The 19262-nt window shown below is 44.0% G+C and overlaps 1 protein-coding gene across 2 annotated transcripts; it reads left to right on the top strand.

Moving 5' to 3' along the window:
• The first annotated feature begins 219 nt into the window (after window positions 1–219).
• Window positions 220–16161, top strand: TMEM218 (transmembrane protein 218). 2 transcript variants are annotated; one of them, XM_047692121.1, is made up of 4 exons: window positions 220–418; window positions 10871–10980; window positions 11838–11940; window positions 15418–16161. In XM_047692121.1, the coding sequence occupies exons 2-4, from the start codon at window positions 10871–10873 to the stop codon at window positions 15550–15552; spliced, it is 348 nt and encodes a 115-aa protein (XP_047548077.1). In that variant the 5' UTR covers window positions 220–418; the 3' UTR covers window positions 15553–16161. The 2 variants fall into 2 exon arrangements, with proteins under 2 accessions (XP_047548077.1, XP_047548078.1); XM_047692122.1 differs by lacking the exon at window positions 220–418 and adding an exon at window positions 1299–1372.
• Window positions 16162–19262: the final 3101 nt, after the last annotated feature.

Below are 19262 nucleotides of genomic sequence, written 5' to 3'. Positions count from 1 at the left end.
TTCACAACCTCGCTGTAGTCTCCATAGTAACAGCGAGGGAGGCCGGGAGAGCCGCCTAACAACCCGCCCCCACGCTACACTGACCAATGGTTCCGCGGGTTACCTAAAAGATGGTGTGATTGACAACAGGGTGGGACGGGAGGCGGAGCCAGGACTGCCTCGATCCAATCGAACTTGAGGCCGGTCTCGGGTCCAATAGCACCCACCAATCGCAGGGCGTAACGGAGTGCGACGTGCCCACCCGCCACGCTCAGCGTTGCCTGGAGGCGCTGCTGTTGTAAGCAAATGAGAAGGAAGCTGGGCGTTGAAAGAGCGGCGCTGATTAGCGAATCTGGAATCACCTGGATGAAAGCCCACTTGTGATTCGTCATAAGTAGACCGAAGCCCCTGTGGGCTGGAACGGGCCGGACAGTGAGGTGTGAGTAGGGGACCTGGGAGAGGGAGGGCCAGGTGAGGGGGAGGCGAGGAAAGTTGCGGGGGCGTGGGGTGCTGCGGCGAAGGGAGAATGGCGGAGGCTGGGGCTGAGAAGGCTAGAAGATGCCGCGGGCGGATGGCTCTGCGCGGACTCTCAGACCACCCTTACCGCCGACCTGCTCCCAAGGCCCGGCGGCTAATAAACACTTAATTGGGGCTGAGAAAAAAGGGATGCTTTTTTGGTCATGCTCCTAAGAAAGTGAAATGTCAGTGTCTGATTCAAATACCTTATGACCGAGACCGTAGTGTCTCCAGTTACTGCGAGGTAGCCCGGCGAACATTCTGATGAGACCTGGGGGCGACGTTTTCCTGCCGCCAGTTTGAACGAGCCGCAGGGCTGGGGAGAGACGCTAGAGCCCCAGTTCTGGGGTGCTGACTCTAGCGCTGGAGTGCTGCTGTCCGGGGAGCGCCTGGGGAGGTAGCTTCCAGACGGCCCGCACACCGCCCAGGAAAGTGGGTGGAAGGACGTGTCTGGATCCACGGATCCCCCTTTTCTCGCAGTGCGTTAGGACCTGATGCCACATGGATGGCATTTAGGTAGCTCCACGATTGATTTCTCCCAGGCTTGCATTTTATTTAATTACAAAGGTAGAAGCATTATCCTAGTACATTAAAATTCAAACCGTAGTGAAATGTTTACATTTCTAATTTACATTAGAAAAATGTATGTGTGATATCCCCCCCCCCCCAACCCCATTATATTTGAAGGTTTGGAATGGTTATAAAGGAAAGTGGAAAGGAATCCTGAAGAAGGGCCATTCATTCCTGTAATCTCTGTTTTCTGCTGCCTTCAAGGCCTTGAGTCTGAGAATGTAGGAATGGGTTAGATATCTAGCTCCCACCACCAGCCCCACTAGGACCAACTTACCCTCCACGGAATCCACATTTGTACCTGACGGTAAGTCATCTCCTAATGACCATTAGTATACTCACACATGATGGACAGCCATGGCGAGCAGTGTATTTTTAATCTACTGGGCTGTATGCATGAATGTATGCCTCTCTCAGTTTTCTCTGAGAGCTGTGAGAAAGGGTATGTAGAACTAACAATAAATGAATGAGCAGTGCACTATACAGACCTCTAAAAGTTTGGGACAATCTCTTTCCAAAGAAAGACCTCACAGTAGGAGCACAGAGGGGGGAAATTGGCCCTGGGGTTGCTCTGGTCGTCAGCTACTAAACAGGGTGTTCAAATGGAGACATTACTTTATTCTGACTCTAGTCCACCTGCTTTAAATGCCACAGACTTAAGTGGACTTACTCTGGAAAGCAAGTTGGCTAAACCATCTGTTCTCAAAGAAGGTTTGAAAAAGTCCCAGACATGAATCCAAAACACCATTGTTTTAATTTTTTAATCATATTTATTTACTCAATAATTATTTACTCAACAATTTACTCAATAATTTAGCTCAATAATTACTTGCTCAATAATTAATCAATTATTTACTCAATAATTTAGCTATTCCACTATGAGAAATAATCACTAGTATTATTCCCACACAGAATTAACAAGATAAAATGACCAGATGTTCACATCTTTCCCACAGCAGCACTCTATACTATATTCAGGCTTCTCTTTCCATGCTTAGCCAGAAAATGTACACAGTTTGGTTATAAAGTGATGAACCGCATTCTTAGAAGAGCTTGGGGATAGTTGTCTCATTACTTTAAAGCCATGCCACATACGGATTCCCAGTGTCTCATGAACCTTTAATATTCCATGGGGGATTGAAGGGCCTTGTTTCTAATGGTACCAACTTCGACCACCACTTGCCTTGTATTCTAGGTGTTAGAGTTGGTCCAAGTTTTACAAGTTATTTCTACAATTTATCCCAAACATCAGCAATTAAACTTGACTAGTTATCTTGTTAGGGTAGTGCCATCAGCACAGTCAACTAAGCAGGAAACCTGAGTCATCTCTAATACCTTTTCCCTTGACTCCTTTCCATTTCCACGGCTAAGACAGAAGGCCAGACCCTCATCATCCCTTATCCAGAGAGTCCCCTACTGGTCCTCAGTCTGGTCTCTGATCTTGATTCATATGCACTGAGCCTCCAGCTGCCACTTTAAAAATTAAGAATTCTCTGAAGAATTTCATAAATTGAGACTATTACATTGGCTAGTATAACAGATACCTATGCCCTACTAACTAGCTTAACAAACATGAACATTTTGGCACATCTGCTCAAGTTTTTTCTTTTAAAGAAACAAAACATCACTGATTTAATTAAGATCCTTCTGTTCTCTTTTCTGGCCCCATTTGCTTTCCTTCGGAAATTGGTGTGCATCGTTCATGCCCATGTATTTTTTTTTTAAAGATTTTATTTATTTGACAGACAGAGATCACAAGTCGGCAGAGAGGCAGGCAGAGAGAGAGAAGGAAGCAGGCTCCCTGCCGAGCAGAGAGCCCGATACAGGGCTCTATCCCAGGACCCTGGGATCATGACCTGAGCCAAAGGCAGAGGCTTTAACCCACTGAGCCACCCAGGCACCCCATGCCGATGTGTTTATATTTGTACAATATATATGCATTTTGTAAACAATACGTCACTTTTTAAAGATTTATTTATATTAGAGAGAGACCTTGTGTGAGAGAGTGCAGGGCGGGGAGGGAGGCTGAGGGAGGGAGAGAGAGAAACTTAAGCAGACTCCACACTGAGCAGAGAATGCTGAGGAAGAGCCCTACACAGAACTTGATCTTACGACCCTGAGATCACAATGTGAGCTGAAACCAAAAATCAGATGCTTATTTGCGCCACTGAGTGGCACAATCTGTTACTTTTCTTACTTTCTTAATCTTGAAAATACAAGTGGTATCACACTGTGGGCTTCATTTTGTAATTTGCTTTTATCACTCAACGTTGTTTTGGAGATAACATATCAATACAGATAGCCAAGTTCATTTTAAGTGTTCACGATGAGTATATAATATTGTATCCATTCCCTTATTGATAGACCTTTAGGTTTTTTTCAGATGTTTTGCTCTTTTGAAAAAAAACTGCAGTGAACATCCTTGTACATGTCTCTTTATGCAAGAGTTTTTCTAGAGTGTTGGTTCTCCAAGGGGATGGTACCACCCCGTTGGTCATTTTGGAATTTGTGAGAGCACATTTGGTTATTATTGTGATTTGGAGACACTACTGGGGTTTACGGAGCAGGGCTGGGGATGCTAGGCTGCCGTGAAGAATTGTCCTGCATCCTGCACCATTTTCAAGTGTCCCACAGGATCCTCATTTCCAATCTCAGCCTAGAACCTAACTCCATTTTTCATATAAACATAATGTATTCTTTGGCACAGTGTGACATAGTAAAATTTCCAGGAATGCAACTCAAATGTAAATCAAGGGGAAATTATACTTACTTGTGTTTTGGAACTTTCACAAGAGTTGTTCATCACTTGAGAAAATCATAGAGCTGAAGGCAGCCCAGCTCGTGGTATTTGAGTTGCCATACAGCACACCTGCATGGGCCCGCATTTGTAGCTTTGCGCTCATGAGGATTCTAAGTTTAGGTGCAAGCATCTGACTGCTGTACTTCATTATATATTCTGGTGTAGTCAGCCTGAACATTTGTATATTTAAACATATGCTGTTTTATTATGAATTACTTTCCATTTAAAATTGGCTTGTATATGACATAAAGTAGAGGTCGAATATGACTGCTTTCTGATTGGATAATCATTTGTCCCAACACCATCCATGAAATCCTTTACCTGCTGAATCAGAACCAACTCTGTCCTGTACCAAGTTTTCATAAATGCATGGATCTGTTCCTGGGCTCTCTATTTTATTCCACTGATCCATGTGTCTTTATGCCAAATCACACTGTTTTAATTACCTTGGTTTTATAATGTGTCTTGAGGCAGTTGGTAACAAGAAAGGCAAGTCTCCCTCCTAGTTCTCAAAATTGTTTTCGCTATTCTTGGGCTTTTGCTCTTGCATATGAATTTGGGATACGTTTTCAAGTTCCATGAGCTCCACAAAAAATTATTTTGAGATTTTGGTTAGAATTGCATTGAATTGATGTTGAGATCTTTTATTATTGAACCGTCCCGTCCAGGAATGTTGGTTATTTCTCTACTCTGATTATTCTATTCAGGCCTTTAAAGAAAAATAGCTTTGGGGGTGCCTCGGAGGCTCAGTCAGTTGAATGTCCGACTCATGGTTTTGGCTCCAGTCATGATCTCAGGGTCATGAGATCAAGCCCTGCCTTGACCTCCTCACTCAGCACAAGGTCTGTTGTCCCTCTCCCTACCTCCTTGCGAGTTCTCTCTCTCTCTCTCTCTCTCTCATAGACAGATAGATAGATAAATAGATAAATAAATAAATAAAATATTTTTTAATACCTTTGAATGAAGTTTAGCAATTTTTGCTGTAAAAATCTTAACACACCTTTCTTTGTATTTATTCCTACTTATACACAGAAATTCACGCACCTTTCTACTATGAAAGTTTCAAATACATTCAAAAGTGTAAAAAATAGTATGGCAAACACTCATGTACTCATGATCCAGCTTCAACGGTTATTGCATGACCAGTCCTATTTCATGTTAACCCCCTTCACCTTTCCCTGGATAATCCTGAAGTTCCGGGACATATATTATCGGTGGTATGTCTGTGCATGTCTATATGTATGTTGTAATCTTTTAGCAGTGTAACCACAGTGTCATCACATTTTTTTTTAAGATTTTACTCATTTGGGGGAGAGAGAGAGAAAGCACATGTGGATAAGCATGAGTGAGGGGAGGAACATTGGGAAAAGGACAGGCAAGACTCTGAGCGGAGCTTAGAGCGGAACCTGGGGCTCGATCTCATAATCCTGAGATCATGACCAGAGCCGATACCGAGAGTCAGCCACTTAACCCACTGAGCCACCCAGACACCCCAATATCTTCACATATAAAACAAAATAATAATTCCCTAATACCATCCAATATGCAAATACTGTTCAGAGTTCCCCAGTTGCCTCATGAAAGGTTTTTGACGTTTGGTTTCTTTGAATCAGGGTTCCATTTACCCCATATCTTTGTCAACACTTGGTGGTGTTACCTTCTCCAGAGCAAAATAATAACCAAGAATTTAACTTTGAACTGCCCTTTCTCATCTTCCACGTAACTGTTGACAAATGTTTTCACTCTTCCTTATTTTGTTTTAATTTTTGAAGTGTAATGGACATACAGTTTCAGGTGTACAACATATCGAATCTCTCTGACATACTTATTTTATAACTGGGAAGTTTATACCTTCGTGGACATTCTGGTGGGTATCTAGAGGTACTGCAGGATGGTTTTCATTTCAGTTTCCTGATGACTAATGAAGTTGAGCACCTTTCATATCTTTATTGGCCATTCATATATTCACTTTAAGTTTCTGAAAGAAGTATATTAAAATCTCCACTAAATTTGTGGGTTTGTTCATTTATTACAGTGATTCCTTTTGACTTTACATATTTTAAAATTTTGTCTTGGGTTTATATTTGTCCTGAGTTGGTTTTTTGTTGTTGTTGTTGTTGTTGTTGTTGTTGTTGTTCAGTTTTCCTGTTAGGGACTGTCACTCTTAATACCTTTCAAAGCTTTCCATTCTATTTTGTTTGATACTAATATTGCTTCACCAGATTTTATTTTGTTTGGTTTGGGTTTTTTTAAATTGTGGTAAAACACACATACCTCGAATTCACCATCTTAACCACATTAAATGTTTGGTTAAGTAGTCTTAAGGATATACGCATTGTTGTGCAAGGGATCTCTGGAACTTTTTCATTTTACAAAACTGAAACTCTGTATCTGTTGGACAACATCCTCCCATCTTCCCCTTTCCCCCTTGTTTTTGTTTTATTTGTATTTGCTCTTTCAGTTTCTTTATCAGTTGCCTTTTTTTTTTTCCAGTATCTCTCTCATTATTCTTTCCATGCAAAGAGCTGGTTTAAACAACATCCAGTATGAAAATCTCCTTTAATATTTGAGAATAATCGTGTGTGTTTACTATGATGACTGTTATATTTGGGTTTATTTTACAATCTTGTGTTGTATTTTCTATATTCCTTGCTTTTTCTTTGTTTCTCTCCACTCTTACCTTCTACCCTCTTCCTTTATTTTTTTTTCACTCTATTAGTGTGGAAGTTATTTACCCTGTTTCTTTTATTTGGTGTTCACCTATATGTTTTTTAACATGCAGATTTAGTTTAACAAAGCCTACAGGTAATCATTAACTGGCATCTCTTCCAGAGCAAAATGATAACCAATAATTTCACTTGGAACTGTCCTTTCTCATCTTCCACGTAATTGTTGACAAATATTTCAGCTCTTCCTTGTTTTTATTTTCTTTATTATTAAAGTATAATTGGCATACAGTGTTATATTAGTTTCAGGTGTACAACACATTGAATCTCTGTGACTTATTTTGTAACTGGAAGTTTGTACCTTTTAATCCTCTTTAGCTACCTTATCTTTATCCATTCTTCCATCCATGGACACTTAGGTTGCTTCCATATCTTGGCTAGTGTAAATAATGTTGCAATAAACATAGGCTGCTCAGATTAGTGTTCCCATTTTCTTTGGGTAAATTCCCAGTAGTGGAATCACTGAATCATATTGTATTTCTATTTTTAATTTTTTGAGGAACCTCCATACTATTTTTCAAGTGGTTGTACCAATTTACATTCCACCAGTAGTGTATGAAGGTTCCTTTTCTCCACATCCTCACCAATACTTGTTCTTTCTTGTCTCTTTCTTGTCTAGCCATTCTGACTAGTGTAATATCTCATTGTGATTTTGATTTGCATTTCCCTGATGATGAGTGATGTTGAGCATCTTTTCACGTGTCTGTCGGTCATCTGGATATCTTTGGAAAAATGTTTCTTCAGAACCTCTACCCATTTTTTCATCAGATTGGTTTTTGGTGTTGAGTTGTAGTAAGTTCTTTATGTATTTTGGGTATTAACCCCTTATGGAAAATACCATTTGCAAATATCTTTTCCCATTCACTAGGTTGCCTTCTTGTTTTGTTGATAGTTTCCTGGGTTGTGCAAAAGCTTTTTATTTTGGTGGAGTCCTAATAGTTTATTTTTGCTTTTGGTTCCCTTGCCTGAGGAGACCTATCCATATTGTGTTGCTATTGTTCTTCCTTGTTTTTAACTCCTCAAACAATTAGCCCTTCTTATCATTACAGAAGTCTTTACTATCAATATTACCCAGTATTTTTCTTACCATCCCTCCTTACATCTCATGCCTTCTTTCTTGGTTCATTTTCATTCTTGCTAAAGTATAGCTATGACAGCCATTTCACTCCTTTTATGTCTAAAAACAAATTTATTTTATACCCACTCTAGTGGGAGCCTTGCCCGCTGACTTGTGTGGCATCCCTACCAAGAGGTTTCAGTTGTCTCTGCCGGGATCCCACGAGTTTCTCACTTTGAGACTGGTTTTATGTAAATCTTCCTTCTCAAGATTCCCATACCACTTTGGTAGTATGATTTGAACCCCGCACTGGCATGTGGTATTGGCTTGGGATTCAGATTTCTCTTGGGTTAGTCTGTTTTTCACTCACGGCCTGAGGTACTTGGCCAACTTTCTTCCAACAGAGTCAGTAGTAAATGTTCTAGTCCCTGTTTCAAAGACAAGTGAGCCCTTTCTGGGCTTATCTTTATGCCTTGTTCTCCATTCGGTTCTCTGTGTCGTAGGTCTGAGACCTCATCTGTCTAGGAGGGACCACTCCAGGGGTCTGCGGCTGGTTTCAGTAACCCTGTAGACCTTTGGGCTCAGCTCCTGCTCACCACTCAGATTTTGATATGTGCTTTCATTTATGATACTTAATGATTTTCCATTATTGCTCCCGAGCTCTGCTGTGTATTGACTTCTTTTTGCACAATTTTACGAAGCATTTCTATGTGTCCACTGTCGTGCGAGGTACTTCCCATGTTAGGGCTGTCCAGCATATTGGCCAGAAGTTACAATCCTCTTGCTAAAGTTAAATATGATCGTATCAGCCCTTCACTCGATTTCTGTGGATTTGTTAGCACTGCTTCATTTATTCATCCAACAAATTTTTCTTGCTTATTATACCTGTGGTAAGAACTGGGGATACTGTGGGGAGCAAGATATAAAATCTCTGTCCTCTTGGAGTTTGCTATCCTGGTTGGAGACATAGAAAGTAAACCGGTAAATAGTAAGTTAAAAAGTGAACTACAGTTTGTGAAATGAACCCTGAAGGAAATAAGGAGTGATGGAGGGTAATTGTTCGGGGTGTTCCTTTAACCAGAGCCATCAGGGAAGACCTTTCTGAGGAAGTCACATTTAAAGCTGAGATCAGACAGATGAGGAGAAGCCAGCCCCACAAATAGTGGAAGGTTTGTGGGGCTTGTGGATTAATTCCAGACAGTGGAAACAGCAAGTACAGGGACCCAGTAGTGGGGAAACTCTTGGCACTTTAGAGTTATTGGGGTAATACCATGCTCTCTAATGGGGGGGGCACCCCAGATAGGTTAGAGAAGCAAGTGAGAGCCCAGCCCACCTGCTGCCACTCCTCTCTTGGCCTACCCCTCCCCGTACCTGTCCTCTTACCACATGGATTCTTTCCCAAATGGGCCTATGGGAAGTCACCTCCTCATTGAGGCCCTTCTCCTTTTGCGCTGCCTCAGCTCCCACTTTGTCCCACTTTGTATGTTGTCTCCTTATCAGAGTGCGGCGTGGATAGCTGTTTACATGACAGTGTTCCCCAGTGGGCCTGCAGCTTCTGTCAGAAGATACGTCTTTTCTGCCCTTGTGATCCCCAGACCGTGGCACAGAATAGATGTTGGTTGAATAAATATTTGTTTGTTTGGCAGTTTATGCCCAGGTCTTCCTTTCCAAACTTTCCAATGCCTTTATGACAGAAGTTCTCATAGATAATAATTTTTGTGGTATTGAAACCATCACGGTAAAGAAAACCATGAGGGGTGCCGGAGTGGCTCAGTGGTTTAAGCCTCTGCCTTCGGCTCAGGTCATGATCTCAGAGTCCTGGGATCGAGCCCCACATCAGGCTCTCTGCTCAGCAGGGAGCCTGCTTCCTCCTCTCTCTCTGCCTGCCTCTCTGCCTGCTTCTGATCTCTGTCTGTCAAATGAATAAACAAAATTTTAAAAAAATAAAAAAAGAAAACCATGAACTGAGGTGGAATTTATTTGCTTAAGATTTGTCTCTGATACTGAAGTGAAAAATCAGGGGGCGTGCTCTAGACTCAGTGGAGTGGGTGGCCCACTGAGTGATGGCCCCTCAAAAGATCATGCCCACATCCTAATCCCTGGAACGTGGGAGCACGACCTGATGGAGAAGGAGGGTCTTTGCAGACATAACTGAGGATCTTGAGAGGCGATCAAACCAGATTCTTTGGGTGGACCCTAAGTCCACTACAAGTGTCCTCATAAAAGACAGAGGAGGAAGTGACAGAGACACAAAGGAGAAGGCCATGGAAAGATGGAAACAGAAATTGGAACTATGCAGCTACAAGCCAAGCAGTGCCCGGCCCTCCAGATGCTGGAAGATCCAGGAAGCATTGTCCTGTAGAGCCTCTAGAGGCAGCCCAACCTGGCAGGCCCCTTGATTTCAGATTTCTGGCCTCCAGTACCGTGAGAGGATACCGTTCTATTGTAAGCCACTGGTTTGTGAATATATAGCCCTTCGCATGACGCCTCACTTACGTGTTCTGTGACACGGCTGTAGTAAGACCTACTTCAGACACCTGCGGCCGTGATTAAATGAAATGTATTTGTAAGATACTTAGCACTCCGTGAATGCTCGAATAGAGTGAGGCTCCTTTCTTCTTCATTGTCCTTGTCTTCTTCAAGGGCTTAGGAGTTTGCTTCCTTTGGTGAAGAAAATCTCAATGACACGGGGGGACATTTTTGTCTTGTGATTATCTGGGTCTTTCTTTTCTTTTCTTTCCTCCCTCCCTCCCTCCTTCCCTTCCTAAGATTTTATTCATTTATCTGTCAGAGAAATAGCAAGGGAGCACAAGCAGGGGGAGCAGCAGACAGAGGGAGAAGCAGACTTCTCACTGAGCAAGGAGCCCAATGCGGGGCTTGATCCCAGGCCCCTGGGATCACTTCCTGAGCTGAAGGCAGATGCTTAACCGACTGAGCCACCCAGGCATCCCAGGGTTTCAGTTTTCTAATTCCTCTGAAGGGACTGGACTTCCCCCAGAGATCTGTACCAATTAATCCTTCCATCACGTCAGTCATCAGAAGTTCGTCAGACTGAGTTCAGACTTTCTGTATTTGCATTTGTCTGAACACCCTCACGCACACGGGGAGTGGGAGGAAGACAGGCAGAACTGGCGCAGGGGGTGTGCGGGGTGCATGGTGCCCGGGGGGTGGGGGCGCCGGGGCTGAGCAGGGTGTAGTGCTTACACTTCTTCTCCCCCACAGATGGCTGGCACCGTGCTGGGGGTGGGGGCCGGCGTGTTCCTCTTGGCCCTCCTCTGGGTACTGGTGCTGCTGCTGTGTGTGCTGTTATCCAGAGCCTCCGGGATAGCCAGGTAAGGCCTTCTCTCCAGCGGGGAGTCCAAGGTAAAAGCAATTAGAAGTGAAATCGCTGATGCTCGTGAAACTGTTAGAATCCAGAAGATCATTTTTGTAATTACTGGCAGTTTGAATGAGTTGCATTTTAACCTGTTATCATAAGCACTGACTGCATTATTTATGCTCTGACGCAGAGGTGAAAGGAAAAAGGAAGTGGTGTTTTCTAGCTCTCACTGTGGAGGCGATGGGGGGGACAGAAGAGACAAAAAGGAAATCCGCATTCGCTGCCTGTTGAACTTCTTGGGAGGGTGTATGTATGTGTGTTTCTGAACTATTCCGACTTAGGGCACTTGCCTGGTCCAGTCCCTGAGGCTCTGACTTGGGCGTGGGGACACTGCAGACGTGCTGATGGCTTAGGCTGGCTCTCTGTAGGACACTGGCCTCAGCACACTGACCCTGACCACACTGCAGAGCTGTGCTGTGGCCAGACCGTGTTGGGATGAAGCGGCGAGCTGTGTGACTTACCAGTCTTCCAGCTAAAGACAGAGAATTTGAGAAGAGGGAAGGGCTGCTTTGATTGTTCATGATTACGAGCACACAGAGGCAAAATGAAAAGTACCCATTCCCATTCTTAGGATTTTGGGATTACCAGGCATCAGCCGGAATGCATCCAGTTGGGGACCTGTCCAGGAAGAAAGGCTCTGGGCTGAAGAGAGATTTCTAAATTCTCTGGACAGCGTGGGCAGCAGGGCTCTGGGCCTTGTTAAGAGACTGAAACTTAGAATATTGGCTCCAGGGAAAAGCTGCTCAGGACCTAACTAAAGAGAGAGGAATCTGTAAACCATGCTCGTAACATTCTGTCTTTGGACCCCAGGTTCTCTGTCGTTTTCGTGTTCCTTGGTGCTCTGATTGTCACGTCGGTTCTGCTGCTCTTCCCCCGAGCTGGTGAAGTCCCAGCCCCTGAGGTCGAAATGAAGGTACAACTACTGGCTTTATTTCGCCTCCTGAGTCATAACTCTTGTCTCCCTTGATCTACACCTCCATCTTGCCCTGAGCTGTTCCCCCTACGACAGGCTGGCTGAAATGTGTTAGAAGCGTAAAGTTAACACGAGAGTGGGCATAGCTCGGAGGGAGTTTTACATTCCCCTGTCCTTTCAGCCGGGACAAAAATCTCACTGTGACTCACATGTGCCAAACCACGTGCCAGTTATTTGCCTGATTCGACGCCCGCTGGGCATCCAGCTGCACGAGCGGTGTGTCCGAGAGCCACCTGACACTGTGGGGCCGGAGAAGAGAAAATGAGTTCACAATAGGAACAGGGCCTAGCCCTGAAGTGCAAGTGTCCCCATCCCGGTAGTCCGGGTGCAGAAACCCAGATCCTGGCCAAAGTGTATGCGGTGCCTTGGGTGTGCTGAGCAGCGTGCTGAGCGGCGTGCTCGCCCATCTCCATGTGTTCGATTCCTCCACCTATGCTCTGACGGGACAACTCTCCATAGAGAAGGTAGGTGGGGAGAGAGCATTTCTGTGGAAAGCAGAGGTTGTGGAGACAGCTGAATGCGGTACTGACCGCCGTCTGGGGGATCAGCTGGCCTGCGTTCCTGGAACCCCATCAACCCACACCCACCTTTCTAGAGGGACAGTTACCACCTCCTTCAGAGTCCTTTTGGAGACCTCACCTGTCTGTTTCACTCCTGCCTGGGGCACTTCTTATCTCCCATTACTCCTTCTAGCAGTTTCTTTCCTCTCAACTTCCCATTTGCATTTTTTAAAGTGTAATGATGACATTAACTCACTTTTTTGTGGGGGGAGAAGGAGATGGGGAAGGGGAAGAGGGAGAGGGAGAGGGAGAGAGAAAGATCTTAAGCAGACTCCCCACTGAGCTCAGAGCCTGCTACAGAGCTCAGTTCCACAACTCTGAGATGACCTGAGCCGAAATCAAGAGTTGGACGCTCAACTGACCGAGCCACCCAGGTGCCCCATCTAACATTTTCAAGGGATTTCTGTGTGTGAGGTTGTTTGCTAAGCACCTTGTTTGCATTATCTCACTTAAACCTAAGATAACCCTAAATTGTATAAAGTAGGTGCTGTTATTATCCCCAATTTATAGGTAAGGACACCAAGGGTATAAGAGGTTAAGTAACTTGCCCAGGGTCATATACGTATGGGAAGAGTCAGAGCAAGGATTCAAGCTGAGGTCTGTCTGCAAAACCTTCACTGTTGGGGACTCATCAGAATTTTGGGGGCCATCACGGAGAGTTCATGGGTGAGCATTGACAGTAGACCACAGTACACAGGATTATACAACTTCCTGACTAAAATTGGCACACGTTTCTAATTCTATCTACAACTAATCATGGCAAAAGGGAGGAATTTCGTTCTGAAAAGTCCATGGGACATTATACCACACACGTAAGGAATCATTTCCATACGTGTCAGGGATTTTGGTCAGCATTTGAAAACCACTCTGTTGGTGCAAATACCAAGTGTGGGGGCCAGGAATAGACTCCCGCCTCCATTTCCCTGTCGGAGAGGGGGCGGGTGAGGAAGGGCCATATCTCTGGATGGCTGTGGATGTGAATATTGGAAGAAGGCACAGAGAACACACTGTTTTGAATTCAGTCCCTCTATCCTCTGTCCTATGAGTTGCAGACCCAGGAGAGAAGAAGGAGGTTTGAGCAAAATATGTCCATCAGCGAGGCCAACAGAATTGGTGTTTTCATTTTCAGGGTTTGAGCACTGGCCCCTGCAGCAGCCTGGCTCGATACTGTATCAATAATACATGACCTGGGCCTTCTGCACCCAAGGCCTGCTAATTGGCTAATTAAAAAGTGAAACGTGTCAAACGAGCAAACATGTAGCCCACAGAGACTTGTTCGGTACTGGAGCCAAGGTCAAAGTTATGTTAAAGCTGTTTTATCAAACTGACCTTTGTTGTAAGTTGGCTGTTGGGGTAATCTCTGGAGCAGCCCTTTTCTTCTTGGTATCTTGGGATCTCGGTGATCAGAGCAGTGCGAGGACTTGGCAGGTCCTCTGTGTCACACCATTGTATTAGCTTCCTGTTGCCGCTGTAACAAATCACCACCGACTTCGTGGCTTACAACACAGACAGACTATCTTACAGTTCTGTGAGTTAGGAGTCCAAACGCAGTCGCCCTGGGCTAGAGTCAGGGGTTGGCAGGGCTGTCTTCCTTCCTGGAGGTTCTGGGGAAGAATTTGTTTCTTTGTCCGCCCAGTTTCTAGAGGCCACCCTTGGCTAGCAGCCCCTATGCTCCATCCTCAGAGCCAGCAAGGTAACATCTCGCCAACTCTACTTGCATCTTTCCCTCTCTTTCTTTGACCTTCTCTTCTGCCTCCCTCTTCCAGGTTTAAGGACCCTTATGATTACACCAGGCCCACCTGGATTGGAGAATCCAGGCTAATCTCCCTATTTTAAAGGTCATCCAATTAGCAACCTCAATTCCACTGACAACCCTATTTCTCCTTTGCCATGTAACCTAACATAGTCACCATTTCTGGAGTGGAGGATGTGGACATTTGGGGGCCATTATTCTGTCTACCACAATCGCCTCTCAGATATTTTTGGTTCTTTTCCCTTTGGGAAGCTGTGCAGTCACCCCATCTCTTGGTTTGTGTTCCTGCTCCATTAGGTCCATTAGATTAATTTGCTTTTTCCTGCCCTGATTTAAGCACCACCATTTGGATCTGGGGAGAGTAGAGCTCTGGCAGCGGACAGTAGACAAGTGGGCAGAGCCAATTCTAAGTGTAGGTTTTGTCAGCAAAAACCAGCAGCTTTGGGGCTTCAAGTATGATCGGTTGCCGGGCGGCCAGCTGGATGGTTTGGGGCTCGTTATCTATCCTCTCAACATTTTAATATCTCAGGCAAATGGCCATTTAGCCCAAGCCTTGGAGTGCTGGATTATGAATGTTAGGGTCCAGGACTCTTGTGATGACAGTTCTAAAGAATCACCTTTCCATTTTAAAAAGGAACCCTCCAGAATCAGCAGTGGGTTGATGATGTGGGGGCTTGATCTTGGATATGTGGGGGTTATTATACTATCATCTTTTTATATGCATTTAAAATTCTCTGTAACAAAAAATTTAACAACAAAAACGAGCTTTTCTAAGACCAAGCAAGCAAGCTTCTCATGAACTCTTTTAGATAACTGATTTCAGAACATAAAAGAGCTCATCCAAGGTCTTCACAGTGTTCGTGAACCTCCTCTTAAATTGAGCCATATTTTTCCCTGTACTTCATTAATCTTGTCTTTTTCTTGTGTTTCTGGCTCAGAGAGTTAAGGTTCTTTCCTAACGGTTTACAGAGGAGACTCAGAGCAGAATGTTACTGGAAGTCACAAATGCAAACAGACACTGGGCTCACTCATCAAAGGTTTCAGATGAGCACAAGCAGGGCGCTGGAGTGACCGTAATTTCATTTTTGATGTTTCTCTCCACAGATTGTGGATTCTTTTTTCATTGGCCGCTATGTCCTACTGGCTTTCCTCACTGCTGTCTTCCTTGGAGGCCTCTTTTTGGTTCTCATTCATCATGTCCTAGAGCCAATCTACGCCAAACCACTGCGGTCCTACTGAGCACTGTACAGGAAAACCAGGACCCTGTTCTGTCCTTTACGTTTGATGTCACCGGTGAGCAGAAAGGTACTGTTCAGAGCCTTGTTTGGACAGCCGTCATGCCTTACGGTCAGAGAAATATCCATGCACAACTAGGACAAATCCCTTGAATCCTGGCTTCCAGAAATGGGGTTGCAAAATTGGCCCTGCGGAGATGATTCCCACCATCTTCAGAGGGACGTTGTGGTCTTCTTCACACTCGTTCCTTGGGTTTTCTATCTGTTTTGAAAGGGAAGAAGTAACAGGGATCTACTTCCAGTAGAGTTTCAACCAAGACATCAGTAAGTGGATAGGGGAAAAGGAGCACTTTGGCTTCTACTGTCCAAGAGACAGAAGAATCTCATCTTTTTGATAATACCCAAGATTCTTATTTACAAGGATGGGATCATTTGGAAAGGAAAGGCACTCAAAGTTCAAAAGCTTATTTTAATGTGATGAGTTGGAAGACTTACCCAGGTGTTGGTTGTTGACCGTGTGCATATGGCGCCACAGAACCTGTACAGGCAACAGGTATACCTTCCCTCTGCTCTAGTAAAGCAATAAACAACCAAAGGACTGGTTTTCACTTCAGACTCTTGGCCACAGCTTTCTCAATCTATATTCTATATTTCAAATTTACTTGGGGATTAGAGGAAGGATACGGAAGTGTTGGTTGTTTGTCTTGCTGCTATAGATCTCTGGATTCTTTCCCTTTCTGAATTTGGTAGCCTTCGTGTGCCTTATTTAATTGTGATAAGAGTCCATTTTGGGTTATGATCATTTCTTTTTAGCTTTGTAGCCTTTTCTCCAAAGCTGGTGAGAAATGTACATTCCTAGGATTAGATAGAACTTTATACCTGTGTGAGATCCCCTGCCAACCGAAATTTATTATTAAATGGAGAGCCCCTGGGCTGGTTCACTTAAGAAGTCTCTTCCTAGCTCCCTAGAACTAAATGAAGAAGGATATTCTGGCTTAAAACGAAGAACCAGAAAACAGGATGGAAAGAGAACTTTGAGCATGTGTTATAGGCCAACAGTAGACTAGTTCCCTTATAATTCAATGTCTTTAAATTTTACAATATATTTATTATAATCTGGCTTTAAAGTAGAAAAAAGTAGGCTTAAAGAGATGAGCTGACTTGCCCAGGTGTCACGCAACAGCCAGCATGTGCGACCAGGCGTGGCAGACCCTGAGGTCTGTCTCCGACTAGAAAGAAAACACACTGAGCTTTGTGGAGCTTTGACTGAGAGCTTGAGGAAGTCAGGGCCACGTCTCCTTCCCTTTCTGTCCTGGATCCTGTTGTCAGTGTAGAGATGATACCGCAGTGGGGGCTAAGCTCTAAATTAAAAGAGGAGAGAATGGGTGACTGGGGAGTCATGGACTGGTGAGGGCCAGGTGTATTTATTTTTACACTTGAACTGTCTCTATCCCATTCAGTTTGGAAAACCTTTGCAGATAAGGCTTTGTGACAGAACACTTTAAAGGACTAGTCTCTTCATCTGGCCTAGGGCTCACAGGTGAGAACTGAGAGAAGAAACATACCTCCGAGCAGATTGGAGGGGAGAAAGGAGAATGCAGACACGTGGGGAAAGCGGAGCAAGCAGGCGGTCAGGCTAGGTGCTCTTCTTTAGAACTTGCACTGAAGCTTCCAGGTGCACTGAAGCTGTGTGGAGACGTTGAGCCAGCCAAGTGGAGCCTGGACTCCTCTAACAAGCACAGACAGCCATTTGTCTCCTCCTGAGAGAGTTGCTGACAGAGCAAGTCTGGGAAAACTTGTAGGTTCTGACCTTGAATCCATCTTTTTTATTCCCCAACAAAGGTGTCCGACTATGAGATCAATGGATAATAGCTATGAAGTTTTGGGTGACTACTTACACGGAGAAAAATGTGTTAAGGCTGGAAACTAAAACACCACAGCTTTCTAAAGCATGCGCGTGCGTGTGTGTTTTACACAGATACATAAATGGCAGGTTTGTGTGTTAAGGGCAAAAAATACACTTTCTACAAAGTATTTTAGCGTGGCCTGCCTTCTGTAGATTCCCAGTCCATATTGGCCAGCTGTGGGGATTGACTGATAGATTACCCTCTACCTTCATACTCTAAGCAGTCATGGCCAACCCCCAAAACACCCCCACAGGGGTGGGATAAGAAGCAGAAGGCTAAAAAATGAATTTACTGAGAGCTCTACACGGGGTACGCCTATGGTGTTTAATATGGCACCCCTTGGGCTCACGGCCTTCCTGGAGGCGGGGCTTAGAGGTCATCTGAGTGCCCCATTCATCACTCTTTGGTCAGTGGCCTTCAAGCACGTGGTGCTCTGTGCCTTACCCAGAGGGGATCCTGTAGCAGAGAGACTGTGGTGATCCCCACTCTTTACAAGGTGGAAGGGAGAGTAAATCAAGAGTGCACCATGAAAAACAGGTGGTTTCAGAGCCTGGTAAAACCTGACGGAAGCTCCATTAGCGGGCACTAACCCCACAACGGAGTCGTTGGCCCGGTCCGCTAGGTGGCGCTGCGTGTTATAGTTTAGAAAGTCCCTCAAGCCAGCAAAACACACACATATTAGGTAGTTTTTCGACAAGTTCCTTAAATTTCTCATATATAAAAATGGAAGTAAAGCTGACATTCTTTGGTGACATGCTGTATGAGCTATTTAATCTAAAAATTCATCAGAATTATTGTACCATCGTTCAGGTCCTAGGAAATGCATAGCCATTCGTTCATGCTTTGTACTGTGTATGCAGCTGTTCACTTCATCCTAAAGCACGGTGATCCATTTCTCCTTCTGTTCTCTAAGACAACAACTCTTCCATCAACTCTATCTCACTGCCGCTTCAGTTGAAGCATTTTTATTTTACTTTGATTTTTTTCAAAGTGTAAAGAAACCTGCCACAATTATTTTATGGAAGAGAAAGAGGCAGAGAGCACAAGAGATTTTCAGTTTCCCGAGTTAAAAATGGGGCTCAAATCAGGATTCCTGACCTCTCACTCCTCAGTTGGTTTAAGGATCATTTTTGGCTTGCAAGCAACTCCTTATTTCTATATTGGCTAATATTTTTTATAGCTATTGGTCCCCTGTCCTTTCCCTAACCCATATCTTTAAAAAGGTAAGAATTTTTCATTACAGAATTTTAAATTAGCACCTAGAGTACAAATAATAAATATCTTGTCATAACTTCTTGTCTTAAACCTTTAAGTATCTGGCTATTGGTATGTAGGAACAAGTTTCCAGATGTGGGATTCATCCTCACAGGAGCACAGGAACTCAGGGATGGAAAGAGTTTTTGTAGCTCATAGGATTCGATCTTTAATCTCTATTTCCATCCCAATACTTGGAAATATTCTATTCCTCAGAGGCTGAAATCACAGTTTTTATTATATTTACCAAACATGTTCTAAGCATTTTCCTAAATGCTTTGTAAATATTAAATAATCTTCATGAGCAACCATATGAAGTCGGTGCTCTTAATATTCCCATTTCACGGATTGGGAAGGGGTGATTTACTTGAGGTCATTCAGCTCAGGGTTAAACAGGAGTCTGGGTTTATAGTCAGGTGGTTTGGCTCCAGCCTAAGCTTCTATGTACTTTTATTATTATTATTTAGTATTTTACTGTGTTGCTCCATTAAAAAAAGAAAGAAAAACAAGGGACCAAGGTCAAGCAATATAAATCCAGTTGATAGAAATAGCA

The sequence above is a fragment of the Lutra lutra genome, chromosome 10 (genome assembly GCF_902655055.1).
Source record: "Lutra lutra chromosome 10, mLutLut1.2, whole genome shotgun sequence".
NCBI lineage: Eukaryota > Metazoa > Chordata > Mammalia > Carnivora > Mustelidae > Lutra > Lutra lutra.
Note: the sequence above shows the minus strand (reverse complement) of the source record. Positions and strands in the feature narration are given on the sequence as shown.